At 48.5% G+C, this 18,476-nt stretch overlaps 1 protein-coding gene across 1 annotated transcript in view; it reads left to right on the top strand.

Moving 5' to 3' along the window:
* Nucleotides 1–1,223: 1,223 nt before the first annotated feature.
* Nucleotides 1,224–18,476, top strand: part of KIF17 (kinesin family member 17) — a 39,834-nt gene continuing 22,581 nt past the window's right edge. The window contains exons 1-7 of the mRNA XM_081845938.1: nt 1,224–2,151; nt 3,480–3,626; nt 7,242–7,343; nt 11,308–11,497; nt 12,954–13,442; nt 14,907–14,993; nt 16,091–16,566. Coding sequence (XP_081702064.1) covers nt 1,921–2,151; nt 3,480–3,626; nt 7,242–7,343; nt 11,308–11,497; nt 12,954–13,442; nt 14,907–14,993; nt 16,091–16,566 — 1,722 coding nt within the window. The 5' untranslated portion in view covers nt 1,224–1,920. The remainder of the gene's footprint in view (nt 2,152–3,479; nt 3,627–7,241; nt 7,344–11,307; nt 11,498–12,953; nt 13,443–14,906; nt 14,994–16,090; nt 16,567–18,476) is intronic.

Genomic DNA, 18,476 nt, shown 5'->3' with positions numbered 1-18,476 from the left:
GGGGGCGGGGGCGGGGGCGGGGGCGCTGCTGGGAACCAGCGGCTTTTCTGCGGAGTGAGTTGGAGCAGCGCGAGGAAAGCGAGGCCTCAGTCGCCGGGCGCAGCTGCCCCCCCCCCGGGCCAAGGGGAGCGAGAGAAAGGCTGACCTGCCGCGCCCGACCCCGAGTCTGTTTCCTGTATCTTAGCCGGCTTTGATCCCAAAGGGGAGGGGGGGGCCGCGTGTATTTTTAGGGTTAAAACGCACACGCGGGTATAAAACCAAGCACCACATTTCTGAGCGTTTTGTATCCTTTACTATGTAGGGAGGGCAGAAATGCTTGAAAGAAAGCCGGTGGAGATGTGGTTTGGGAGTGAAAAGACGGCGGCGAATTGCCGCGCCTGGTGCATCATTTCCCCCACCTTTGGATCCAGTCCAATGCGAAAGTTTCAATGCTCCGGGGCTCCGGTCGTGAGTCCCATGGAGCGCCCTTTGTTACCGTCCCGTGGCAGCCCCCGAGTTCACCGCGGAAAGATGGCGTGGCGGGAAGCCCGTTTTCCGGAGCTGCTTTTAAAGTTTCCACACGAAACCCCGCTGGGGCTCTGGGCGCCGGAGCAGCCGCCCAATGCCCCGGGAAGGGGCCTCGGCTCCCTTCTGCTTAGCCCAGCTCTGCGTCCGTGGGGCAAGGGCCAAGCCACCCGCCGGCCGCCGGGGCCGCGGCGGGACTGCGCCGCTCCTCGCCCCGCCTCGGAGGCTGCCGCGCGCCCAGAGAGGCGGCCGGTCGCCCGAGCAACGCCGACGCCGCTGCCACTGCCCGGAGCCGGCGGGCTGGACGGCGAAGCGGCGCCCCGCAGGCCAGGCCCGCTCGGAGGGGACGGCGAGAGGCGCCCGGCCCGAGCCTCCCTCCATGCCGGCCCCGCCCAGCCCCGCTGCTCCCTCCCGCGCCCTCGACCCCCCAGGCGGGTAGGCAGGGGGCTGTGCCGGCGGAGCGGGATCCCGCGTCCACGCTCGCCTCGGCCGCGCCGCGCCGGGCCGGGCTCCTTCCGGAGCCCCCGTAAGGCTGCGGTGAGGCTCCCCGCGCTCCCGCCGCGCGCTCCCGGGCCCCTCAGCTGTCCCCCCCCCGCTCCGCTTGTGGGCCAGGCCTGAGCGGTGCTGGAGAAAGCCCCCCCCTCCCGGGCCAGCTGCCCCCATTCCCCGCCCTCTGTGCCCCCTGGTGCTGTGCCAGTTCCCAGCTGCTCAGGCTGCCAGGGCCTGGAGCTACAAAGGCTTGACAGCCCCCTTTATGGATCATCTCTGGCAGATTTAGAGGTGAAACTGATGCGTCTCTCCCCATCCATTGTTCCCTTCAGCAACACCCAGTCCTTGGGGGAAGCAAGAAAAGGGCTTCCATGCCCGCCCATGCACAGTTGCGCGGAGCTGCAGGCCGCTGGCACCGGAGCCTTCATTGCCTAGCAGGGTCTTTGTGAGGTCACACTCACATTCCAGGTTCTGAGGAGACGCCTCTACTGCTCATCGCTGCTCCTGCCAAAGCAAGACCAAGGAAGAACACCTGTTCTTCTGCCAGGCTTCCCACCCCACTGCCCTAGCATAGTTTCGGCCGCTCACATTCTTGGCACTTCTCTTGTGGCACTTCAGGTGTCCCATATTTTCCTAGAAAATTCATCACCTGGTGTAGCACATGTTGCCCTGTTACGGTCACACCCCCTGCACTGATCTTACCCAAAAGGAATTACCTGTTTTGTACTACTTGCTTTGCCAGGCAAAACAGTCTTCACCCTTGGCCAGTTGTCTGACAGCACAGCAGCTGGCCTTCAAGCTGCCTTTTTCTACTGCCTTGTTCTTGACACTCCCATTGAAGTGAGCACAAGCCCTACTTCCTGTGCTGGAAGTAACGTGCCTTAGCCCCACACCAAGTCTCCAAGCCCAAGTTCATGGGCCTTGAAGATGGCCTCAGAAGCGGTGAAAGTGATTGTGCGTTGCCGCCCTTTGAATGAGCGTGAAAAGCAGCTGGGCTGCAAGGTGGTGGTCAACATGGACAGCTCCTGTGGCCAGTGCTTTATCCAGAACCCTATGGCATCAGAAGACCCACCCAAACAGTTCACCTTTGATGGGGCGTATAACATGAGCCACAACACAGAGCAAATCTATAATGAAATTGCCTACCCCCTCATAGAGGTGAGTGCAACCAGCTGCAGATATTACATTTTCAAGCGCTCTGGCTTGCGTCGTGGTGTTCCATTGCACCAGAAGCAGATCCAGAAAGCTGTCTGGGTCCTTTACCTTTACCTATTGGGAAATCTACAGCTCAGTGATATAAATGTCACATACTGTACTTAAGTGTGTGCATTCATACTTTGCTTACCCTAGGGAAGTGGGTAACTTAAAGCAGGAGGGAAATTAAGGTACTGGAGCAGAAAAAATCTGTATCAATGGCCTTTAAGTTTTTCAGACTTAGGGCCCTCATTTCATGTTAACCTGCTCAAAACAAAATTACAGAGCAAGCCGATGCATGACCTCAGAAGGTGATGCAGTCTCCTTCATTGAAGGCTTTTAAGCAGAGTTTGGGTAGCCATCTGTCAGGAATGCTTGAGATGAGATTCCTGCACTACAGGGGGTTGGACTAGATGACCCCTTGGGTCCCTTCCAGCTCTACAATGCTATGATTCTATGACTACCAAGAAGTAAATCCAATTCAAAGGGACGTACCTCAGGAAAGAGTGCAGTATGTAGTTATAATAATATATCACACACACTTTTCAATTTCCTCTCCCCCCGCCCTCTTTCTCCTGTAGATGATGATGGGCCCTGTGTTAGATCAGATTGCAATTCAGCTGTGGCATGGTTGAAGACTGATGGTTATCTATTGGGGTGGGGAGTCTCTGGTCTTCCACATGTTGTTGCACTCTATTATTAGCATAGTCAAAACAAAAAAAATTCCTTCCAGTAGCACCTTAAAGACCAACTAAGTCAGTTCTTGGTATGAGCTTTCGTGTGCATGCACACTTCTTCAGATAGGTATCTTTAAGGTATCTTTTAGTTGGTCTTTAAGGTGCTACTGGAAGGAATTTTTTTTGTTTTGACTATGGCAGACCAACACGGCTACCTATCTGTAACTATTATTAGCATAGTAAGTGATGAGGGATGATGGGAATTGAAGTTCCCTGCTGATCTATAGGACAATATGTATGAAAGACTATTCTGCCTACACAGAATTCATCACAGAATTCATTGCAGAATTTGCAAGTAGCAGTAACTCTAACTTCTGTAAGCCCTGGGCTATGGAGCCCCTACATCCATGCTATCTCATATCCAATTCTTTTTGAAACACTCCCAGAGATGCTTGCTTATTCTAATTAAATATTTGAGTGGATCTTAATAGAAGCTGATGCCTGTGGTTAGTTTGCCTGCAAACAAAATCTCTTGAGGAAGGGTAGACACTGAACTGAGAACACAAATCCAAGCTGATGGTTATTATTAATCTGCATTTTCTGTTTAAATTCCAGGGTGTTACAGAAGGCTATAATGGTACCATCTTTGCCTATGGGCAGACAGGAAGTGGGAAGTCTTTTACCATGCAAGGGATTCTGGATCCATCTTCCCAGAAGGGCATAATTCCCAGAGCATTTGAACACTTATTTGAGAGTGTGCAGGTACATATGATTAAAATTGTCCAATGGACTAGCTGGCTAAGGGCTTGTTTACACAATTAGCAATTCTGATATCTAGAGGGCCTCTCTTTGGACACTTGATTTGATAAAATTTGAACCTTAGCTGTCTTGGAAAAACTGATAAGCAAGGTACACTTGTATAGGGGACAAATAAAGGAGGGCACATGACAAACTTTTATCGAAATGCTCCCTGCAGTGTTCCTGCTACTAGGTGAGTTATTAAATCCAAGACTGGCTTAAGAAAATCCAGAAGCCCCACCCTGACTTCCCCCAATGCTAGCCGAGTCATAATCTCCCCAAAGACATCTAAAATTGGTAGCAGGGACATCACAACAGATAAGGCAACACAGAGCCCCACAGCACTGATTACCTCCAAAAGAGAACAAATATCAGTTTGAATGGAATTTTGATTCTGGCTTGGAAGCAAGCTGTGAACCAGGAAGTGGGTGAGAGACTCGTTTTGCATGAGGGGAGCAAGAACATGGAGTGTGAGAGCGAAGTCATGTTTTGGTTGAGTTTTCTGAGCAAAGGTGTTGAAGTAAAACAGACTGATATGAAATGAAAGTCAGTCAGCCAGCAACCCTTAGCATAAGGTTACCAGATTTTTTTCAATGAATCCGGGGACACTTTAAATAAATAAATAAATACTACACGTTTGGGACGTTGATGCTGCAGCGATGGCCTTGACCTCAACCGCCACGTTTCCCCTTCCTCTGAGGCTTCTATCTCCTTTCTCCATGAGCCTAGGCAGCCCCTGAGTTGTTGGTTCTTCGGTGGTGATGGTGGTGATGAAGCAGTGTGCGGTGGGTCAGGCATGGAAGGCAGAGAAGGAGGGCCAAGAGCAGCAGTGAGGCTTGGGCAGCACGATGCCTCCCTTCCCATTGGAGCAGCCCCAATCCCATTCCTATTTGCGTGCAAGCAGGAGGGGGCATGGATCCCTCAGCTGGGAAGGGAGGCTTCCCCTTGCCTGAGAGATCCCTGCCCCTTCCTGCTTGCACGCAAGTAGGAGGTGGGAGGCTGCTCCAATAGGCAGAATGAAGCCTCCCTTCACAGCTTAGTTGCTGGGGTCAGGGAAGATGGAGGCAGCCTGGAAGCTGCATCTTAGAGCCCCTGCACCACCATCACATGGGGACTTCCAAGCAGCTCCTGAAGCCAGCCAGAGCCAACTGCTCCAGGCTTCTGAGACTGCCGCTGCTGCATTTCCCGGGGACATTAGATGAAATCCAGGGACATTCCGGGGATGGAATTTGTCCAGGGACTTATTCGTAAATGCAACCCAAATACTTGAAGCTTCTGGAGTGAGGGTGAGGCAAGGCCAGGAGTTGTAGTCCAAAACATCTGGAGGGCGCCAGGTTGGCAAAAGCTGGCTTAAGGCACATAGATGTGAGCCACAGGTGCAGAAAGACAGAAAGGCGCATGAGATTTGGCAGAAATATATAATCTAATTTCCAAAGAACATTGGGCGTTTAGGATGGTGGATTTAGGAAATACCAGCTGTCCTCCTGGGTCTTAACCAGCAGTCAGATAAACAAGAATTAAGCACATAAAAGTTTTCTGTTGTTTTTTTAATGGTGTGCAATTATTGAAAACAACAGCAACCACACTGTGCTGTCACTCAGAACCTAAACACCTAAGTAGATCCCAATGAGTTCATTATAAGTTTCTTCCAGAATTGTAATCTTTAAACATGTTTATCCAATGTGAATTCAGTTGGACCTAGTATATAATTTTAGGTTTGCTGTTTTAATCTGGTCTACAAGTAGTGACTAAATAAATGGAATATAATTGTGCAGTATTCATAAGGAAATTAGAAGCAATACTAATTGTGAAGCAGCAATCCCTTCTGAACCAAGGTAAGGCACTTAGATTCTAAGAATTGAAGAAGCTGCAGCGTTTAAGTGTCCACAGTTTCTTTGCAATGGTGAAGGATAGGAAGGGATTCAGAACAGGTGAGGGCCACACAACTTTGCTCCCAGATAATTAGTCTGAACAAGCACCAACTTGATGAATATCTATTTTATGAAATCATGTTTCTCTTCTGAACTTTTGAGAATTGGCAGGAATTGGATCTATGGCTTCTTTATGACATATCCACCTCACAAACTATTATCTTTCTGACTTCTCCTATAATGCTGCAAACCAAAATGTGGGAAATGCTGAACCTGAACCTTGCGGTCTGCTGTCCAGATATGCAAACAATGTATTCTCAACCAATTATCCAGAGCTGGCTTAAGTCATTTTAATGCCTGAGGAGTGGCCAGTGACGCCACACCCCACATCAAGGCGCATAGTAGCCAAGGCTGGCCACTTTCTTCTAGCACCTGAGGCAGAAAAGCCAAAAAGTACCTTTCCTGCTCCTAGTCCATAAAAATACCGTGATAATAAATCAAAATCTTTAACAATTTGCTGCCCCTTCCATGACACCCAATATCAGCTGCCTGAAACAGCCTTCCCACTCTGATGGTCAGGAATCCACAGGTGCTCATCCCCATCATTTATACCTCCACCCAAATAAAACACCCACCCCCTTCAATCGGAGCCGTAGCTGGGGGGGGGGGGGCTAGCCAGGTTTTTTGCCCTGGTGAAGTCTCCAGAGGAGCACCATTGAGGCTCCCAGCCTGTATGTGTGTATGCAAATGCACATGGGGGGGCACCAAACTGGGTCTTTGGTCCAGGTGAAATAAAGCCTAGTTTTGCCCCTGCCTTCAGTTTCTGCTGGGCAGCTGTTTAAAGTGTTGCTTTCCCTTAAAAAGTAGCAGCCAGCCTTGCCACTCCTTTTCCTGCAGCATCCCACACACCTCTTCCCCCTTGAAGACTGGCCTCTTCTCTTCCCAGACCCTCACCTCCTTGGCATCCAGACAATCACAGGCTCTCTGCACTGTGAAAAGCTGAAAGGTTGGTGTGGTTTGGGCTTGCAGAGGAGGTGCCTGCTGCACAACATGTCATCAGCCATGCAGTTTTTGCACCCCCTCTGGGCCTGCACCCTTAACCAACTCCTCGGTATGCCCCTGGCCAGGGAGGAAACAAGCTAGAATGTGGCTTGTCTTGAGTGCAGATGTGGGCTTGAAATTGGTTTCTCTCCTAACAACCATGAGCAGAAGTCTCCGCATCTTGGTCATATTCAAATGGTTTCACTAGCGGAGTAGAAACATTGGGTTCCCTTTGTGTAGCTAGAGTAGATAGAGCAAGAATTTCCGTTATGATGGGGCATTCTCTCCCACTTTCCATCTGAAGTGGTACAGACCAGACAGTAAGAACCTGCTCCAAGCATGTTTCAGATGTTCAAAATACAGTCATGAGCATGTAAGAAGGGCCCTTCTGGATCTGACCAAAGGCCCATCATAGTCCAGTGTCTGATTCTCCCAGCGGATAACCAGGTGCCTATGGGAAGCCTGCAAACAGGACATGAGTGCCATAGCGCTTTCCTAGTTGGAGTTCCCAGCAAATGATATTCAGAGGCATTGCCTCTAATACTGGAGGGAGGACACAGTCTTCATGCCATCAAGAACCCCGTCCTCCCAGCAGACAATCCTGACAGAGTATAAATCAGCTTGGAAACTTAAGCCTATTCTTGTTTTTGTTTTGGGTTTTTTACAGTGTGCCGAAAACTCCAAGTTCTTGGTAAGGGCTTCTTACCTGGAGATCTATAACGAAGACATCAGAGACCTCCTTGGTCCAAACACCAAACAAAAACTGGAGGTGAGGACACCAGACTTGCAACTTAGTTTGAAGTAAGTCAAAAAACAAAACAAAAATCCAGAAACCAGAATTCTGACAGTTCACTGTGAGAAAAATAAACCCCACACAATGAATTGTCAGGAACGTAAAGAACATTTATTCAGAGAAAATTAGAAACCTGAATTGAAAAATTTGGTAGGTTAACTTGGTATGTAAAATCCATCCCTCTTTCCTTGTCACCATCATCACCAGAACCCTTCTTATTCCAGGACCCTCCAGTGATGGGTCTCTTTGCTCGTATTTTTTCCATTGCTCCCGCTTCCCTTTTGTTCAGCATCTGAATAAGCAGTAGAATAAGTAGGAACTTTTAGGGTCTTATATCAAATCAGATCATTAGTCCATCAACTCAACACTGTCTACTGAAACTGGGAAAGATTCTCCAGGGTTTCAGTCTGAAGTATTTTCCAGCCCTATCTGGAGTTTGTACTTGGGAACTTTTGGATGCTAAATGTGCACTCATCCCCTGAGCCATGGGTGCCAAGAGGTTGCCTTATAGTGGTCATGGGGGTGGAGCCTGGTTGGAGCAGGAGGTGGTGCCTCTGGTGGGCCATGCAGCAGACTGGCGACTTGGGTAGAGCCTGACGGACGTGGAGATTTAGAGCATGGGTAGGCAAACTAAGGCCCGGGGGCTGGATCTGGCCCAATCGCCTTCTAAATCTGGCCAGGGAATAAGCATGTTTTACATGAGTAGAATGTGCCCTTTTATTTAAAATGCATCTCTGGGTTATTGGTGGGGCATAGGATTTCGTTCATTTTTTCTTCTTCAAAATATAGCCCGGCCCCCCACAAGGTATGAGGGACAGTGGACCAGCCCCCTGCTGAAAAAGTTTGCTGACCCCTGATTTAGAGCAAAGAACACAGCTCACAAGCCAATCAGGAAATTTGATTTTGTTGCTTCATGCTGAAGTTTTAGACTTTCTCCTGGGGATCCAAACAAAGGAGGCAGCTAAAACCCTAAGTGTTACGATCAGACTCCAAGATCTGGCAGTCTGAGAAAACAACCCATGCTAGATTACATACTAAATCTTAATTTCAAATGGAGGAGTGGCTTGTGGCATTGGGCCAATAATAACTATTCCAGTTTTAGTGAATGGTTCCCCAGTAATACCACTGGGCTGTAATGGGAAATGCTTATGACCTCCGTCATATCCCACTCGTTGGCATACATCACAAGACCTGACATATAACTTAACATCTCCAAACACATCAGGCCAATAAAATTCCCTAGTAACCTTTCCTAATGTACGCTTAAACTCCAAGTGTCCTGAAAAGGCAGATTTGTGAGCCAGATGTAAAACAGTCTTTCTGTATGTTTGAGTCCTACCAACTGTCTTCTCAGTTCACACTCTGGGGCCGATTTCTTTGGAAGGAACCGGCTATAAAGTAACCCTTCCTCCCAGATGAAACTACTCTTGGTTCAGCGCCAGCCCTAGGCACCCCACACTTCTATATAATTCTAAAGTTGGATCCTTAAGCAGTTCTTTCTTAAATTCAATATCATGAAGTGTTGAAGCAGAAGTCACAATATTCTCACCAGACTTTGCCAAGGAAATTTCTGCTGACTCACAAGCTTAATCAAACTGATTTACATTTCCAGTGACAGGCTCCTCAACACATTGGCTAGACCATGGGTAGGCAAACTAAGGCCCGGGGGCCGGATCCGGCCCAATCGCCTTCTAAATCCAGCCGATGGACGGTCCAGGAATCAGCATGTTTTTACATGAGTAGAATGTGTCCTTTTTTAAAAAATGCATCTCTGGGTTATTTGTGGGGCATAGGAATTTGTTCATTCCCTCCCCAAAAAATATATATAGTCCGGCCCCCCACAAGGTCTGAGGGACAGTGGACCGGCCCCCTGCTTAGAAAGTTTGCTGGCCCCTGGGCTAGACGATTCACCAAAGGTTAACCGTTTAGGGTCAGGCAACAGCTGAGCTAAATGCTGTCTTAAAAGCAAGATCATTGCCTATAAGGCAAAGGTGTAAACATCCTTTTCATGTACTAAAACTGGTAAGGACCTTGTAAAATCTTTGTATTCACCTGGGCTAGACTGGTTTTTACTGCTTGGCCCCCATAGGGAGTTACAATCAACTCTGCCTTCTAAAATTTGGCCAGGCTATAATAACCCCTTGTATACTGAGGAAATACCAGTCCCGTATCCCTTAACTCTACTGTTAATACGTTATTAATTTTAATTTCCTCACTGAATTGCACCTGAGCCCATCTAGATTGACACGGGTCAATTAATGCCATTCTCACAGTCTGTTGAATCCCATTTGGCGCCTCTTCTGATGAACCATTTCCTACTGAAGCTTGATTCTGGGGAGTGGAAGGTGCTGCTATAGATTGTTCCCTTGGCCTTCCTTCCTCAGCTGTGCTGCTCTTGAGACGCAACCTCTCCGCCATTCTCTGTCTTGCAAAAAGCTACAGTCTTTCTTAAGATGTCCTGGCTGTTTACAAAAAAAAAAAAACAGGCCACTCCGAGACGAGATTGAAACCTTCCCGCCTAGGGGGTTTCCTGTTGTTGTTGTTATTATCATCAAAGCTTCTGTTTTTCCCACTCCTCCCCTTCGTAAGAACTTTACTGGCGATTCAGTTTCATGTTTTCCACCAACACCGCAGCAGAATTCTTATCCAGTGGCTTACAGGAACAACAAAGTCCTTACATGTAGCTTCAGAGAGTGCAAAATATAACTAAATCCTGCCCTTCAGTATATGGGGGGGACATATGCTTGTCCCAATAAACTCAATTATTTCTCCCCCTGAAGGATCTTTCTGGAGAGGAGTCTCCCTCGCTCCAAACCACTCTAGGTCTTGACACCCGACCATATTCCTCCTTTACATCTCCACGTCTCTAGGGTCATTCAGCTGTTAACTAGCTGGCCCCCTGCCTGCTTCTCACCAAACAGACAAGCGCGCTCTTCTGCCATTTCCCCTGGAATTGATGAACACTTTCTGCCGTCTAAACAGCCACTTGCCATTCACATTCAAGGTGCTGAAGCTCCAATGCCCCTGTTCAAATGTGCCACTATGCCACCCTGTCAAGGAGAAGGTCACTTTCCGAAGTCCTCCCTGCAAGCTTCTAAAAACTTACACGTAGGCACGGGTTATCAGGCTTTATTGGCGTCTTCTCTGGCACCAGCTGCAGACACCCCATGGCAGTCTAATCTATGGCATGTTCTCTCCCCCTCCCTCAGCAGGTTAACACAAAGATTTATAGGGGCTGAGGAATGCTGGCAGCCCTGTCACCTGCTCCCACTTTGGGGACTAATTGTTAACATCTGCCTTGCTTACAGAATCACTCCTTCACGACAGGAGATGCTAGAGATAGATCAGTTTGGGGGTGGGAGTGTTGCATCCGCTAATGGCCGTGTACATTCTGTCATGTCCATGAGTGCCACACATAAATAGATGACCCTGCCTTACAATGAGCCAGACTATCTTAGTATTTTCTACTCTAAATAGCAGGCACTCTTCAAGGCCTCAGATCTTCCCCAGCCTTTCAATTACCCAGATTCTTTCAGCAGACACTCGGGACTGGACCTTCTGCTGTATCCTTCCCATATGCTGTAGGATAGTCCTCCCCCAGTTCTGTTGTATTACTGGTAAATACAAGACCTACATTTGCAATTCTTGTTCCAAAAATGCAGTTTGCCAGAGGTGTATAAGCGGATGCAATCCATCTGGGAAAACACACCAGTGTATAAATGGGCAGAGGAAGATGTGGCCCATCTTGCTTGTAGGTGATGGGGAAAGATTTAGGAACCCATCACCTCTGTGGGGTTTGTTCTTTGGGGTAGAGTGCCACTGTCTGTGCATAAGAGCTTTCTCCTTCTATAGCAGTGGCCCTCAAGCTTCTGGTCATTTCCTAGTTCAAGTGTCTCTCTGCAGCTTTTACTGTAACTTGCTGTAACGGCCCTCCTTGCAGCTGAAGGAGCATCCAGAGAAAGGGGTCTACGTGAAAGGCCTGTCGCTGCACACAGTGCACAGCATCTCCCAGTGTGAGCGCATCATGGAGATGGGCTGGAGAAACCGTGCCGTGGGCTACACCCTAATGAACAAGGACTCCTCCCGTTCCCATTCCATCTTCACCATCAACATGGAGATCTATGTCGTAGGTAAAAGCTGGAAATTCCTGTGTTGAGGATGTGAATGAGACAAGACAGGGGCTGGAGCACAGAAGCTCAACAACTTTGATTTCCCCCAAAAAGCTCAACAATTTTGGTCTGCCTCAGGCACAGCAGAGGTTGCCTGTGCTCTACTGGTGCATCTAGAGTTAAGGTGCCGGGTGGCAGCAGTGTCTGTTTCTCCCTGGGTGAAGCAAAGCGACTTGCAGTTCTGCTTGAAAGCTGTTTGACAGTGGAACTGACTCCCTTGGAAAGTGTTGGACTTTCCTTTATTGGAGGTTTTTAAGCAGAGGTTGGATGGCCATTTGCCGTGGATACTTTAGCTGAGATTCCTGCATTGCAGGAAGTTGGACTAGATTAGGGTTGCCATATTTTGAAAAGCAAATAAGAGGATGCGGCATAAGGAAGCCTCTCTCTCCCCTCACAGTGTGGCCACGGCGTGCATTGCCTGTCAGTGGCCAGCATTTGGGGCCTTCCCTTTCTGCCTATTTGCATAGAACATGCTCTCCTCCGGTCTCTCCAAAGGGCCCCCAGCTGTTGCCCAGCCACCTTCCGGTCTCTCCCCACCCCCAGTATAAGACAATAAGCGTTCAACAGTTTTCACAATGGCCAACCTGCATTTTAAATCCTCTCTGGCAACTTTGAAAGGCATAGCTTTGGAAGTCAGACACCACCTCCCCCCAGATAAGCAGGGCTTGCCTGTCGACTTTCGACCAAGCTGTGGTGGGGTTAGTATCAGATTCAGTCCCTGAGCACACACATGGGAAAGGGGGGGGCATGTGGGGGTGACACTCTTCCCTTCCTCCTCTCTGATTTCTTTCCCTTCAATAAAGGTAGTTCCACCCGTGCCCAGCACAGGCATGTTTCCCAGCAAGCAAGGCCTTGGACGTCGAACGCTTGATCTCAAAAGCCCTGTCCCACCGTGCTTGCTTGCTTGCCTGCTCACTCACTGCTGCTGCTGCTTGTAAGTGGCTCCCCAGCAATTTCAGCCCCTGCCTGTGATAAAGCCCAGGTTTCCAAAGCAGCAGCAGCGCCGCCACCAGGCACCGTGTGTCCCTTCTTAGTCCCGCAGCAGCCGCTGCCAGCAGCCTTATGGAGCGCGTGGACGAGGGCCGCAACAAACCCCACCCCCCGGACATTTTGCATAATTTTTAAAATCCACCTGGACAGAAATTTTAAACCGTAAAACGAGGACATATCTGGAGAAATCCGGACATATGGCAACCCTAGACTAGATGACCCTTGGGGTTCAGCTCCACAATTCTGTGATAATCTGTAGAACTCATTGCTGTCTGATGATGTCAAGTAGGGCTGTCCCAAGACATTTTATCACAGCAAGCAGCTAATGGTGCAGCACAAGGCCCTTCAGGTCTGGTATACTCTAGACAATTCAGGATTGTTCCCTTCTTTCAAGAACTCAACTCAGCCCAGACTCTTTTCCTTGCAGATGAGAGGGGGCAAGATCACCTGAGGGCTGCAAAGCTCAACCTAGTGGACTTGGCTGGGAGCGAGAGGCAGTCCAAAACTGGAGCTGTTGGCGAACGCCTCAAAGAGGCCACCAAAATCAACCTCTCCCTCTCGGCACTGGGCAACGTCATCTCAGCCCTGGCAGACGGGAGGTGCAGACATGTGCCCTACCGAGACTCCAAGCTGACTCGGGTGCTGCAGGACTCGCTTGGAGGCAATACCAAGACACTCATGGTAGCCTGCTTGTCTCCTGCGGACAACAATTACGACGAGACTCTCAGCACCTTGCGCTATGCCCACCGAGCCAAGAACATACGGAACAAACCCCGCATCAATGAGGATCCCAAGGATGCTCTGCTGAGGGAATACCAAGAGGAAATCAAGAAGCTGAGAGCCATCTTGGCTCAGCAGATGAACATAAGCCATTTGCAAGGTAGGATCCCTTCATGTAGCTGCTTCACCACTTACTGAAATGGAATTGCTTATGTTCTGTGCCTCAATCATTGGGGAAAACCTCTGTCCACCAGTAGTGACAACAGCAGCTATTCTTCTAATCTTAGGTGGTGCCCCCTTCTCAACAATTAGTCTGTGTACACACAACATATTCAAGAATCAATGGAAACTGAATCCTTGGGGTTTTTTGACACACGGCACACACAAACTAATCTATTGCGCATTCCTCCCCCCCCCATCTGTTGTTGGCATCCATCTGGCTTGACAGACAATAGAGTGTGCGTCTGGGGGTGATGTCAAACCACTGTATTAGTAGCACAGAAGTGATCTTCCTAGGGCATAAGCCTGGGCAGTGTTACGGAGGTCCTGGGCTGCCCAGATGGCGAAACACCCCTCTTGGGGTGGTCCAAAGGAAAGCAGAGAAATGTTTGACACCAGCTTGGCTGCAGGAGTTGCTGGGAGGAGGCGTACAAGGCGCCATCCCGCTGTCTTAAGACTGTACTCTGGATTTGTGTAGGGTTTACTCCTTAGGCTTTTCTTCTTCCAAATATATTCTGCAAGGCAGCAGAGGTTTTCCTTCTCATAGTGGAATACCTTCCAATCAGAAATGCACTTATTGAGAAAATGGTTTCATTAAAAGAAAAAAAGCTCATTGCAGATTGATTCTGTGTAATTGCACAGTACATACATTTGAAAAAAGATAAGAACTGACGTAGGTGATGCCAGCCAGGTTGTACCTACAGTTGCCCAGTGACTTTGAGGGTAGACTGCAGTCACCACTTCCTTTTTCCTTAACCTGGGGCATATGCAGGGAGGAAGAGGCATGGATAGCTTCACCAAGGGAAAGGTTTTCAAATGCATGTTAAGTAACTGTACTCACCCTTGTGGATGTCAGGGTTTAGAAACAGTCTGGATTGAAAACAGTATGTTGAGGATGTGCATGAACAATTCCAGACTGAGGTACATGTTGGTGCTACAAATAGGTTAGTGTGCACACAGTCTCAGATTAAGGGTAAGTGCAATTCTCCCTCCCCCCACAATGATCACAGGATACCTGACCCTTTCAGCAATATTTCAGGACCATTTCCTAAAAGGCAATACTTCATTTTTAAAAATTCAAGCCATTATCTACCCACTATATCTGCTTTCTTTCCTATAGACCCTATTGGGTGCTAAGATTGGCAGAGGGGACCCTCTTGGTGGTTCCTTTTCTCTCAAAGGCTGAGGGGGCTGGACCAGGAGAGACCCTGGCTGTGCCTCTCCCCTTCCCACAGAGCGGTGTCTGGTACCTTCATTATACAGATTCCAGTGAATGCTTAAGACGCACCTCTTTTACCCTGACTTCTGACACCGGTGTATTTTAAGGGCCACTTTATTTTTTATGATTGTAAGTTGTTTTTAACTGTTTTAATGTAGTACCCCACCCTGGGACCTTAAAGTGAAGGACAGGTTAAGAATATCCGCCCTCCCTTCCCCACAGGTGGGCGGGGTTTGCGGCACCAAGCGAGGCTCACCTGGGCGGGTGCCACCCACCTGCCTGAGCTGGCCTTTGACCCGCCCTCGGCCAGTGAGGACAATGGAAGGCCGGGCCGGGGATGGGCCTACCCACCCTGGGACCTTAAAGTGAAGGACAGGTTAAGAATAACAACAACAACAGCAACAACAACAGAGGTATAAATAAAGGGACAATATGATCACAGGCTTGATCATTGCCCTGATTGTATTGCTTTTTTTTTTAAAAAAAAATTCTTTTTATTGAGTTTCATTCTTCACATACTCACAAAAAAGTAAAACACAGAACATTAAATAAAAGGTAAAAGGGCACCATCACAAAAAGAAAAAAGGGGACCGGTCAAAAAAAAATAAAAATAAAAATAAAAAAAACATTAGACCAATACATATCACACACTATCTGACTTCCCTGATTGTATTGCTGACATCCATCTGTCTCAGGAGACAATGAAGCCCATTGATATGCGTCTGAAAACACCTGCATACCTTAGGGGCATAAGCTCAGTGGTAGAGCAAATGGTTTGCATGCAGGAGCATCTGGCAACTCCAGTTCAAAAGATCTGAGAAAAAGACCTCAGAGAGCTTCTGCCATTCTGGCTCAGGAGACCCCTTTATAGGCATCTTGAGAAGTTTGCTAGAGTGGCTTTTAAGGTGCCTCAGTGAGTAGAGTGCATGCTTTGCATGTATATTGCTATAAGTTTTTTTTGGGGGGGGACCCCTAAACCCTAGAATTTAATAAATGGGGTTTTTATTGTTTGGGCTGTGAAGGGAGAAATACAAGTTGCAGAGGAATTCCTGAGCTAGCCTTTGAAGCAAAGGACCAGGCCAAGCGAGGGCCATTAAGAAACAATACAGGGCTACAGAGGGCCATTGGCAAATCAAGAGAACTGTCCTCTCCCCTTGCCCTGATTTTGAAGGCTGGGGATTTTGAAGGTTGCCAGCGCAAGTGGGTGTGAGGTGACAGGAAGAGAATGTCTTGAGGGGAGATGCCTTGGCCTCCAGGGCTGCTCTGCTGTCGGGAACAACCCTCTCTTAAGATGACCATGCTGTAAGATCTGGACTCCCTCCATGCAGATTGAAGGTGTACATATGGGAATAAATTGTACTTCTTAAAGCTGCAGCAGTCTCCACTGCATTTTCCATTCTCCAAAGGAGCAGAGACCCTAGGGGAGCGCTGGAACCCCCTCAGAAATACCACTCAGCAGAGAGTGGGGGTGACACCCAGCTTTTGTTACACTGGTGTAAGAAGTGGAAACCATGTTTCCTGGAGAGAAGGCCTAGGAGACCATGCTCCTGAAGTCAAAATGAAGGGAGGAATAGCAGTATTCCTCAAGCTGATGGAGGAGCACCGAAAGCAGCATCATGGGCAGCAGATGCAGTGGTTCAGTGAAATGAGAATAGAGTGGGAAAGAAATCTCCTTGGAGAGCAAAGTGTGACTCCATGCCAGGCGCCAGTGGCAGAAGAAAAAGGTGCCAAGGTGGCTGGAGCGGAGGAGGAGCTGCTAATTGATCTCTCTCCTACTCCCGGAGCTCCAGCAGTGGAGGAAGAAAATGCCTCAGAGGAGAAAGGCTGGCTACCTGAGCTGCTTGACCCCTGGAAGCCTTCTGTGGAAGAGGAGGAAATGGAGGTGCCGGAGAACCCCTGCCCTCGGAGGGGCTAGAAAGAGGGGGAACTGTTCCTGAGGAGTTGGGGGAGAAGCCAGCACCTATGGGAAAGGAAGATGTTGATTGTCTGTGCACAAGGGGAAATGGCGCTTTCTTCAGTGGAGGAAAACACCAAGGAGCAACTCCAGGCTTGCGTCCGCTCACTGCCAGGGGAGCAGTTGGCTCCTCCTGAGTTGTTTCTCCGGAATTTCCCCGAGCGGAAGAGGGTGCCCAGGAGCAGCAATAGGCTTGTGTGCTGCAGAAGTGTGTGAGATAATAATTGCCAGTGGTTTTACCTCTTGGATGCCCCAAGATGGTCTGCAAGGGTTGGGAGGACCTGTCTTAATGCTGGGGGCAGCAGCCAGGATCACCCAGAGGCCAGTGGGTTTAAGGGAAAAAAGTGACTGGGGAAGTTACACGTCTTTGTTTAGCCCCATGAGTAAGGAAAGGGGGTGGGGTTCTGGCCACCCATGTGGATAGGATGGGGCTGGAGATTCTGCAGAAAGTGCCCCAGGTAAAGCCTGGTGGCGGCATTTTGATTTGGAGTTTGGGGCAGGGGATGAAGTAAACTGGGCCCCAGGGAGGAGAAATGGAAAAGGGGATTCCCCCTTTGCCAGAGAGGAAGCAGCAGAGATCCTAAAATTGTGCTGGAATCTACACACATATTAAAAAAAACGCTTTTTAAAAAAGTGTTTTTGAAAATACATTGAATTTTCCATTGCCGTCTAGTGTTACATTGTATATTGCACTTAAAACACACTTAAAACGCTGTATTGCTGAGACCTGTGTCTTGAAGTGGGACTGGAGGAGTTTGGGGCCTCTGAGCCACAAGCAGCAGGGAGGCAGAAATGAAATAGGAAGCCTCTAGAAAGACTGGACCTGTGATTTTTATCCCCTTCTTGTACTGAGAACTGTTTAATGATCTTTAAGATTGGCTTGGATTGATAACTTTATGTGGAAATTGCAAGACCAGGACTTCTGTGTAGCTGTGTAAGCTACTAGAATTAAGAGCTCTGTGGCTACCCCAGGCAGGCTACTGCAGCAAGGGGGCGGAGCTTCCACTCTTGGGACTAAGTTCAGTCATCATCCTGAAATACAGTACTGTGATGTTGAATTGCTGCTGAATTGCAACTTATCACCAAACTTAAAACTATGGAGAGACCTGGTTTGAACAAAGACATTGGATTCTTATCTCATTATACATGACAAAGCCATTTTTCACCTTCTCACCCCTTGCTTTTTCCTGTTAGACCTATTGCAGTCGTTAAGAGTCGTCAACAGGCTCATCGCAGCTATCTGCCAATCACCCATTCCCACCACCCTTCTGAGTAATACCCCTCCCCACCTTCTCACTATATAGAAAGGTCCGGTGACTTCTGTTTCAGTGTATCTGAAGAAGTGTGCATGCACACGAAAGCTCATACCTAGAACTAACTCAATTGGTCTTTAAGGTGCTACTGGAAAGAAAAATTTTTTTATTTTGTTTTGACCATGGCAGACCAACACGGCTACCTATCTGTAATTAGTACTGTGATGTGTTTTTCTTTGTTTCCTTGCATGCTGCTGCTGCTTGCGAGGGGGTGGTAGTAAGTGTTTTGGTTAAATTAGCTTGTTCAGTGATGATTAAAACTGCTAATGGTGTTTAGGAATGTTCTGATAAGTAATGATGATAATGATGAAGGAAGGAGGGTCTTTGGATGAGACAGCTGTGATACTGAGGCAGACATCCTGGCTTGAATATGTCATGGAAACACATCATCTTGGCTGCCCAGTGTGGGTGACTGGGTAAGTGGCACTGGGAGGCTGAAACAGTGACCAGAATGTATCCCAAGAGTAGGCATAGGCCAACTCGGCCCTCCAGTGTTTTGGACTACAACTCCCATCATCCTACCTA

This window comes from Podarcis erhardii (genome assembly GCF_964252035.2).
Source record: "Podarcis erhardii genome assembly, chromosome: 17".
NCBI lineage: Eukaryota > Metazoa > Chordata > Lepidosauria > Squamata > Lacertidae > Podarcis > Podarcis erhardii.
The sequence above is the reverse complement of the archived record's forward strand: the minus strand, read 5'-3'. Positions and strand labels throughout refer to the sequence as shown.